This window comes from Triticum urartu, unplaced genomic scaffold (assembly GCF_003073215.2).
Source record: "Triticum urartu cultivar G1812 unplaced genomic scaffold, Tu2.1 TuUngrouped_contig_5505, whole genome shotgun sequence".
NCBI classification, from domain to species: Eukaryota; Viridiplantae; Streptophyta; class Magnoliopsida; order Poales; family Poaceae; genus Triticum; species Triticum urartu.
Window position 1 is genome coordinate 1,245 of NW_024116185.1, and position 9,544 is coordinate 10,788.

Here is a 9,544-nt window from a genome sequence, read left to right on the forward strand (position 1 = left end):
TAGGTGTGGTAGCCCTCTCATGAAGAGTCTTCAGATCAGACCTCATGGCTACATTCACCAACCATTATCTCAACGATAATGTTTCTTGTGTTGCCCGGATGCAAACATGTTACATAATAAGCAATATCACTATATTACATATCTTGCAAGTCAAATCATGCGATTGATTTGTTCAGCGGGTCTCTACCAACTTCTATGTTTTGGTATGTGACGGCTTTGAATTTTTGCAAGAATCAGGGGGGTATCTTCCTGAATTGTTCATGTTCAATGCGTCATATTATACTATTTTTTTCCCCTCATGAGTTTACTTTATAGGTTCTCATAAAGGTTTTTAATGAGGTAATATCAACATGAGATCATATGTCATACTTTCTGTTTTCCCCACCGGGGTTTTTAGGAAAGTATATACGACATATTTATTGTCCTCTAAACTCTATGGATTTTCTCGTATTGAGTTAAAAGAGACAATAACCATTATATGTTGCATCATTTTCTTCTCATTTTTCCACTGGGTTTGAAGGAGTTTTAGCAACATATGGAACACCTATCTTCTCATATTTTTCCCACAGTGTTTTTGGAGGAGCTTCTCAAGATGATGATACTTACACTGACAAGTATGGATTAGAGGGAGTGTTAGGATTTAATTAATCCTATTAATCCCTACTTTTTCTAAAGGAGGCAGTTGCCTTGTGTCTTTTAGAAGACACCCCTTCGAGGGCTATATATATGTAACCCATCATCAATGAAAATAAAAATTCACTTTTACTTCTCTGTCTCCCTCTCTCTCTCGTTTCTCTTTAATAGTTTCTCCTCTCGTGCTACGACCTCTTCGTTGACGTTTGTCTGCCTTTCCTTTTGTGGACAAGGTTATTATGCATGTTTTGGGGAACTAACTTCGCCTCTGTCGAGTATGCATCTGAGCCAGGCGTTCCCAGATGTGGCGAGTGCTGCACATTACGTTGCTGCCACACACTCGTCAGAATTTAGCATGTGGTTCTTGTAGGCGACGAGGTTGTTGTGGCCAGATTGTCGGTGTCAGACCTCAGGGTCATATTTGCCATCAAGCTTAATGATTTTCTCACAAACTTGAAACTTGTTTCCTAGCATTAGCAAGGCGATCGAACGTCACTTCAGGAAAAGAAAACTCTCCCTCAACCCGGCATCCAAACGGAGAAACCAAGCAAGTGCGAGAGCAAGAAGTGTGGTGATAAAGGGTGGCACAGGTGGTTCCATGATGCACCTCTTTGAGATGCAAACGGGGGCTCATTTGTGTCAGTTGTCAGAATCCAGATCGGCCAGGCACCGAAAGAATGCAACTACTCCTATGAGAGAACAATTCGTGCAGGAAAGACTTGGTGGCCCCACATGCAAGAACATATAACTGATATGAGAGCAAAGATTGCACATGAATTCTCAATGTATAATCTGTAGCTTGTGGAGTACGGTCATTTCACAGAAGCCTATTGCTGGGAACCTAAGGGTCAAAAATCTCCAACAACCAAGTGAACATTATTACAACAACGTTTCAGCTTGTTTTAGATAAACAAAGAATCATGGACGCCCAAACGCCCATGCTATCTAAAGCAGCTGAAATGAGACAACCGCAAGTACACCGAAAAAAGCCTGCAACGCTTGAGGAGCGAATCTGTAGGTCCCGAACACTTGAACCGAGACCACATGGTAAACCTGCACTTATAACGAACTGAGGAGACATCTGTAGTCCTCTCACAGTAATTGCTGTGAGCATATCTATTCTCCTACAGTCATTCCAAAACCAAACTTGTAGTTCTTCTTTGGATGGTCAATCTGTGTCACAAAACACAAGTTCAGAAGATGGTGATCCAAAAATATTAGGATTGCTGAGGGGAAGGAAACATTTTTATCAGAAACGGCATACTACAGCTCATACCTCTGCAGACAGAAGAAAGTTCACACCCATGTTCAATCTCTCCTCCAAGTATGCAGCAACGACACCATTTGAGTCAACTTTGCCCCTTAGACGGCACTGTAATGGAATGCAATAAGAAACTTAAGCTAACAAAAAGAAATTTCAGAAAAAACGGCACCACACCGGTGAGAGTACATGGTTTTATACTGTTGGTACATATATATCCATTGGCAGCAACAAGACCATGCAGATAAAGAACCCAGTTAAGGCTAATTAATGCATTAATACATAGTCCCTAAATATAAGACGGTTTTGCAGTTTGATTTGAACTGAAAAACGTCTTATATTTAGGGACAGAGGTAGTAATATAGAATGTCAAATACTCAAATGTGTTGTAAGCGACACTGACCTGCCTAAGGATATAATCGTAACCAACGCTGGAAGTCACATCTCTGGACATGTGGTTATACATAAAGTCAGTAGCAAGAGACACCTGCACTTCGGTATATTTACAAGTTAGAACCTGGTTAAAATAGCATGCAAATAATTCATGTTCATAATAGTAGTGTCTAACCTTTTCAGAAACTTTCTGGACATAACTTAACGCAACAATACCAGTGCTAGCAACCTGTAGAGTACCCACCTGCAATGGTCGTAAAAGATAGTGTTCAGCCTGCATTCCTATAGTAGCTTCATTTGCTATGTATCAGCTTGCATTCTCATAGTAAATCAATTCTCTACACGTAACATGAGTGAATATTCAAGTCATGTGAGCAAATAGTGATTGATCAAGCAAAAAACTCTGCTCTCTCTTATTTCTTCTTGATACGGTAAGATGTGCATGGGGATAGCCTGTCTTAATTTCCCTTATACATATAGACCTATTAAACCACAATCTGAACTGAAAATTTGACAAACTGGCACATTTTTCTTTGTGCTTTGACGCAAAAGCCACACCTTGTGTCATTGACAGGTGGCCCCAGACCCCACATGCAAGCGACATAAAGGAATGGCTATTTTTTTGTCAAAGACAAACAAAAAAGTGAGAGTTTTTCAAATCCCTCCCCAAATTAATCCTTTATACCAGCAATAAATGGATGGGCTTGTAAACTTAAGTATGGCACATGCGGAAGTTCAACCTACATGCCATCCAAACAGAGAAGACTTATGAAGTTCCTTACCATCTTATCTGTATTGTAGCGAGAATTAAATCCAATTCCTGACTTCCTTTGCTGACCAAGCCAGAATATCTCTGTTCCCATCGACAAATTTGGCGTAACACTCTGGAACACCGAAAAATTGGTATCCCGTTGTCAACACAAAGAGTAGATAAAAAAACATGTATTTGCTCACTTTATCACAAACCAACTCTCATATGTGCAGCAAGGTTATTTAGTAATTAATGTAAAATATGTTTGCCACTAACAAAGTTTTGAGCTGATTCTAAGCACAAGTTGAGTCCAGTGAAAAATGTAAACATCACTGCTACAAATTATTGCTGTGATCCTAACAGAAAGCAACAAAATGCACAAATCTTACAGTGGAACGCTGAAACTGTAAACATCACTGGCACAAACTATTGATGTATTTCCATCAGATATCAGATAGCAACAAAATGCATAAATCTTACAGTGGCCAAGTTATTTTTAAATTGTAAACAAATTTAATACTGCAATATTCTATAGCCTGTTATACAAAAGTGTAGTTTGTTTCAAGTCAAAACATTAAACAAGCTCAAGGTTCAACAGAACCAAAACTGCAAAATATGCTGGGCCTGAAGCATAGCCACAACACTAGCCAGATAGGACGTGGTCAGGGAACATGATATAGAAGAAGCTCAAAAGACAGCAAAGGGCAAAAACTGAAGATAAACACATCAACAGAAATTCCTGGACTCCTGTGCAGAATTTAAACAGTCAAGGAACAAATAGACAACTACAGAGAAGACTGAATATACTTGTATTCCCTTTTTGTTTCCCTTGGGTGATGCAGGTAGAGTACGACAACGAAACTAGGAAATAATGATCTTTACCTGGATATAATTTGCCCCATAGAACGCATTGTTTCCAATTTGAAACTGTGCTCGATAGTCTGTGCCCTATATAAATGTGTAATAAAATGTTAACAGAAGGTAGTAGTTGGGTAGAAGCACACACTAAGAGAAAAATTAAGCATGGTTATAAGTAACTGACAGCTAATGTAGCTGAACAGATATGCTTGGAACACAGATATAGCTTACCTTGTAGTCAAAGTTGAACATCCCTTGAGAGTAATGAGGCTCACTAGTAAGCTGGAAAACAGGAAACCATCAGCAAAAAAGGAGTAAAATAGAAGTCACCAAACAAAAAAAATATCAAATTCAGCTACCTGCGCATTTATTTTCAGCGCGAGATTCTCTGTCAGATCACATTTCACACGAGCATTCAGCCTTCCATCAGTCATCAACCTTCCGATAAGCATTAACTACGGAAAATTCCATACACAGTTAAAAACAGAGTTCATAAATACAAGATACCACAGAATTATATCAAATGTGAAGAGAACAAACCTTTGGATCTAAAAAATTGGCACCAAATTCATACTGTGATGTTGGGACTTTTATAACATCAGCTGACTGAGATGGAACTTCCAGGGAACCCATAAGGACACTGTTAAGATGTCAGTAATAAGTTGTCGGCATACATCATAAATAAGACAAAAAAGAAGTATCACCAACATTTTGCATTTTGTCTCACCTATGGCTAAGAGCGAACTTCTGGGTTAACATCTTTGTGAAGTCAAACCTCAAACCTTCAAAAAGTTCAGGCTTCAGAGACACTGCAAATTGAGCATGTCAGTAAATCCCATGAAAGAAAGCTCAAGAGCCAAACTGCATATAGAGCAAGCAGGTAGCCAGGTAGGTAAACACCAAATGAGCAAAGCAAACAATTAAATTCCCTTCCAAGTTTAAAATTGCATATTTAGTTATGTAAATATTCAAAGAATTATGAAGGCCTAAATAAAGCCCACGGTGACCATAATGTCACATCAAATGCATCTCTCTTGTCAATTAGTAAGGTGTAACTGAGAATTGGAAATCTTACGGTATTGAATTTGTTCACAGCTGTATTATTACTAGATTTCTCACAGAAATATTTTCATAATCTCACCATTTGCAGTTTTTTACCAACCTGTCATAAAAACTATCTGTCAAAGTTGAAAGTCTGAGACAGACCGTGTCCATGTGCAAAGCGTCTTAACACAAGGAATAAACTGTGGATAGTGGAGGCATGAATGATTGAGATATTGGTTCATTTCCTAAATCATAACACTGTTCCACTACCTAACAATAATATCTAGAGAAGTACAATAAAAAGATCATGTTAAGCACCGTATGATCCCTTTGTTAACTCTAAATTATGTATGATATATGAAAAAATGACAAGGTTGCTCTGCTTAAGGATCCTTTTACAAGAGAAATGGTATACTTTGGTGTAAGTTCTGGAGAACATCGACATCATATATTTCTATACAACTGTTGCATCGAAGTAGTGCTTTGGTGCTCTCCTGATCTCAGATGGACTAAACTTGGCTACTCTGTAGCTTTTGATCCTAACAGCAAGTCACAAAAACATTTACAGATTACAGGAACCTCATAATAATCCACGTCAAGCAACCAAATCGCGACCAAGGAAAGGATTATGGCACAACTTCATTACCAACCACAAGAGCACACACATATACATCAACTGGCAGTTTAGCAATGCTGCAGCAATTAACACACAATGGCAGTTTAAAATAAATAAAACTAAAAAAAGAGAGGGGAAGGGGACGAACTGAGGGCCTCGCGCTGGATCTCCTCGTACGGCACGGGGCAAGGGAGGTTGAGGTAGTCCACCTTCTCCTCCTCCTTATCATCCCCATCCGGCTTCGGAGGGAGGATGCCGGCGAGCCCAACCCCATACGGCGGCGCGGCCCCGTGTGGTTGCGCTGGAGAAGGCGATGGCGGCGCTGCGTCGGAGGCGGCGGAGGCGGCGGATCCCATGGCGAAGAAACCCTAGGTTAGGGGTTATGGGGTGGGCTTTGGCCTTTGGGAGGTTCTCGTCTTCCCACCACGCGACGCTGAGGAGGTGGATCTGTTTCGGGGGGCCACCTGACTTTGCTCTTGGTTTCTACTAGTACTGCAGATCGGCGGGCTCTCCTGAGTTCTTCGGAGGTGTCTTTTTTTCTGCGTTTTTTTTCTGAGATCCCAAAGACCGACCGGTGGTTTCTCTCTCACAAAAAAAGGACCGACCACTATTAAAAAAACAAGAATCAGAATCAGGGATTATATGGCTGCGTTCGGCTTCTCTCCGCTCCAGGAGCGGATCATACTTTACCTGAATTTAATGAAGTTGTCAAACCCCAACTCCCCAACTTTGTGGAGCGGGAAAGTTTCGAACAGGGCTTATATATCCATTCATCATGGTAACAATCTTATGGAATGCTAGGGTTTTTCCCTCTTCTCTGTTAACGATGTTGTTCCTCTACATCTTGAACGGTCATTGAAGCACAAAAGGATGAAGAGGACCCGCCGCTAGGGTTTCTCCCTCTTATGCGTTATAAGGTTGTTGTTCCCCGCCATCTAAGCGCAAGAAGTTGAAGAGAAACTTGGTTGTTCGTACGATGTGTACTACGATGTGTACTTCTTGTCATGTAGGCTTTCGTTCAGGTGTGCCAGCACTGACGTTGATGTGACAGTGACATCATGGGATGGAATAAGTCCCTTCGTCCCCCTCCCCATCTTAACGGTGTTCGTTCCAATCACAAGCATTTATAGAGAAAATGGTAATTCCTTGTGAATTTGTAAACATTTCAGATTTGAAAAGAATATGGGATATGATACAAATTGGACAAGATAAAAAGAGGCGAAACAATGAACACATTAGCAATAAAAACATTTTCTTGATGTGTGTGTTACTGAAAGTACAAGTGCTCTTTGGGTGATTTTGGTAAGTAATGCCAACATATCTCTTGTTTGGACTAATACATTTATCTAGTTTATTTCATATGAGTTCAACAGTGGAGTGGCGTGGACAAGAAGATGTGGAACCCTTTCAAGAAGCTAAGGACAAGGATTGGTAAAAGCTCAAGACTCTACATTTTCATTTTAGTGATCCAAAATCACATTGAGTCCATAGGAAAGCCAATACTATTAAAAGGGATGAGGTGTTGCTTAATGCCTTGCTTGCTCAAAGTGCTTAGTGATATGCTTCAAAGCCATCAACCACTTTCTCATATCAACATATGTCCCAAACCAAAAGTCAAACTCGGCCCCACCGATTTGATATATCCAGTGCCACCGAGTTCACTTGACATAGCCACTGCCAGAAACCCTAATCAGTTCGGTTTCACTGATGGGATCTCGGTCTCACCGAGATGGGCTTGCAAACTCTCTGTTACCTGTTGCAATAATTTCGGTCTCACCGAGTTTGCTTGGCCAACTCTCTGTTTTGCTTATTACCAAAATCGGTCCCACCGAGTTTATGTAATCGGTCAAACCGAGTTGAGGTTTTACCCTAACCATAGCACACCGGTCACACCGAGTTGATCATATCGGTCCCACCAAAAATTCTAATGTTCACATTTTGAACTAAATCGTCTGACCGAGTTTCATGGTTCGGTCTCACCGAGTTTGGTAAATTATGTGTAACGGCTAGATTTTGTGTGGAGGCTATATATACCCCTTCACCCATCCTCCATTCGTGGAGAGAGCATCAGAATATGCCTACACTTCCAGCATTCATTTTCTGAGAGAGAACCACCTACTCATGTGTTGAGACCAAGATATCCCAATCCAACCACAAGAATCTTGATCTCTGGCCCTTCCCAAGTTGCTTTCCACTCAAATCATCTATCCACCAAATCTAAATCTATGTGAGAGAGTTGAGTGTTGGGGAGACTATCATTTGAAGCACAAGGGCAAGGAGTTCATCATCAACACACCATCTATTACCTTTTGAAGAGTGGTGTCTCCTAGATTGGTTAGGTGTCACTTGGGAGCCTCCGTCAAGATTGTGGAGTTGAACCAAGGAGTTTGTAAGGGCAAGGAGATCGCCTACTTCGTGAAGATCTACCCAAGTGAGGCAAGTCCTTCGTGGGCAATGGCCATGGTGGGATAGACAAGGTTGCTTCTTCGTGGACCCTTCGTGGGCGGAGCCCTCTGTGGACTCGCACAACCGTTACCCTTCTTGGGTTGAAGTCTCCATCAACGTGGATGTACGATAGCACCACTTATCGGAATCACGCCAAAAATCTCTGTGTCTCCAATTGCGTTTGCACACTCCAATCCCATCTCTTTGCTTTCTTGCAACTTGCATGCTTTATTTTTCGCTGCTCATATACTCTTGCCATGCTTGCTTGAAATGTATTGTGAATGTTTAAACTTGTGCTAAAACTTCACCTCAAATTAAAGAAATTAAAAGATGGTTGAGTCTACGTTGGGGGTCTTAGACATAGAGTACCTATACTTGATGGAGAGTTCTTTCATGAGTGGAAAATTGAGATGCTTGAGATTTTTCAATCAATAACACTTAAACAAGTACATTACTAGCCCTTGTGCACCCCTTGTTGACCCCTTGCATCCTACCCTTGATGAGTCTATTGACATGATCCGTAATCTTAGAACTGACAATTTAATCAATAGAGGATTACCTAGAAACTTGATTGCCAGCTTGCCTGCTCTTGATTGTGCCTACACCATATGGAGATTTTTTGACAAACGATTTCCAAACTATTCCTTGCAAAACTTAAATGAAATTCTTCATAAGTATATTGCCTTGAGTAAGATGAATTCCAATGATCCTAAGTTTGGTGATTGTTTATTTGAGCTTAGTAACCTCATGCGTGCCAAAGGAGATGTTGGAATCATTAGCAATATCATCTCCGAAGCCATTAGAATTCATAAAGATGAACATTGTGATGATCACTTATCTAATGAATCACTCTCTCTAGGAATTAATCAATCACAAGACGATGCTGAACATGGATACTGACTTTGATCTCGATGAGTCTACGAGACACTTTGATCTTGTGGCTAATCTTCGTGGCTACATGGCTGGAGGAAAGGAATGGGTCCTTGATAGTGGATGTACCGATCACATGATTGGAGACAAGGATATGTTTCGTGAGCTTGCTGGAAACAACGACCCTCAAAAGTATGTCACTTTTGGTGACAACTCAAAGGGTAAGGTGGTTGGCCTTGGTAAGGTGGCCATCTCACATGATAGTGATACGTCCATTTTGCATCATGCTTTTATATCGGTATTTATTGCATTATGGGATGTTATTACACATTATGTCACAATACTTATGCCTATTCTCTCTTATTTTACAAGGTTTACATAAAGAGGGAGAATGCCGACACAGCTCCAAAAGTCCTGAAACTTCACAAAAGTCATTTTCAGAATATATAAAAAATACTGAGCGCAAGAAGTTCCAGAGGGGGGCCACACCCTGGCCACGAGGATGGGGGCGCGCCCTACCCACCTAGGCGCGCCCCCTACCTCATGGGCCCCCTGGTGTCCCTCTGATGCTCATCTTCTGCTATATGGAGTCTTTCGATGAGAAAAAAATCATAAGCAAGCTTTCGGGATGAGACTCCGCCGCCACGAGGCGGAACCTTAGCGGAACCAATCT

At 41.0% G+C, this 9,544-nt stretch overlaps 1 protein-coding gene across 1 annotated transcript; it reads right to left on the bottom strand.

Annotated features, from left to right (window-relative positions):
* Positions 1–1,387: 1,387 nt before the first annotated feature.
* LOC125529306 (mitochondrial import receptor subunit TOM40-1-like) lies at positions 1,388–6,027 on the bottom strand. The gene is made up of 11 exons (XM_048693721.1): positions 5,705–6,027; positions 4,624–4,705; positions 4,437–4,536; positions 4,256–4,351; positions 4,128–4,178; positions 3,921–3,986; positions 3,070–3,171; positions 2,463–2,531; positions 2,298–2,381; positions 1,910–2,005; positions 1,388–1,806 (listed from the first exon to the last, which is right to left on the bottom strand). The coding sequence occupies exons 1-11, from the start codon at positions 5,910–5,912 to the stop codon at positions 1,750–1,752; spliced, it is 1,011 nt and encodes a 336-aa protein (XP_048549678.1). The 5' UTR covers positions 5,913–6,027; the 3' UTR covers positions 1,388–1,749.
* Between the last annotated feature and the right edge of the window lie 3,517 nt (positions 6,028–9,544).

Coding starts and splice junctions, on each gene's coding strand:
- LOC125529306 (XM_048693721.1), bottom strand. CDS start 5,912: ATGGGATCCGCCGCCTCCGCCGCCTCCGACGCAGCGCCGCCATCGCCT. Junction 4,179..4,255: donor CGCTGAAAATAAATGCGCAG/GTAGCTGAATTT, acceptor CCTGTTTTCCAG/CTTACTAGTGAGCCTCATTA. Junction 2,382..2,462: donor TCCAGAAAGTTTCTGAAAAG/GTTAGACACTAC, acceptor ACCGAAGTGCAG/GTGTCTCTTGCTACTGACTT.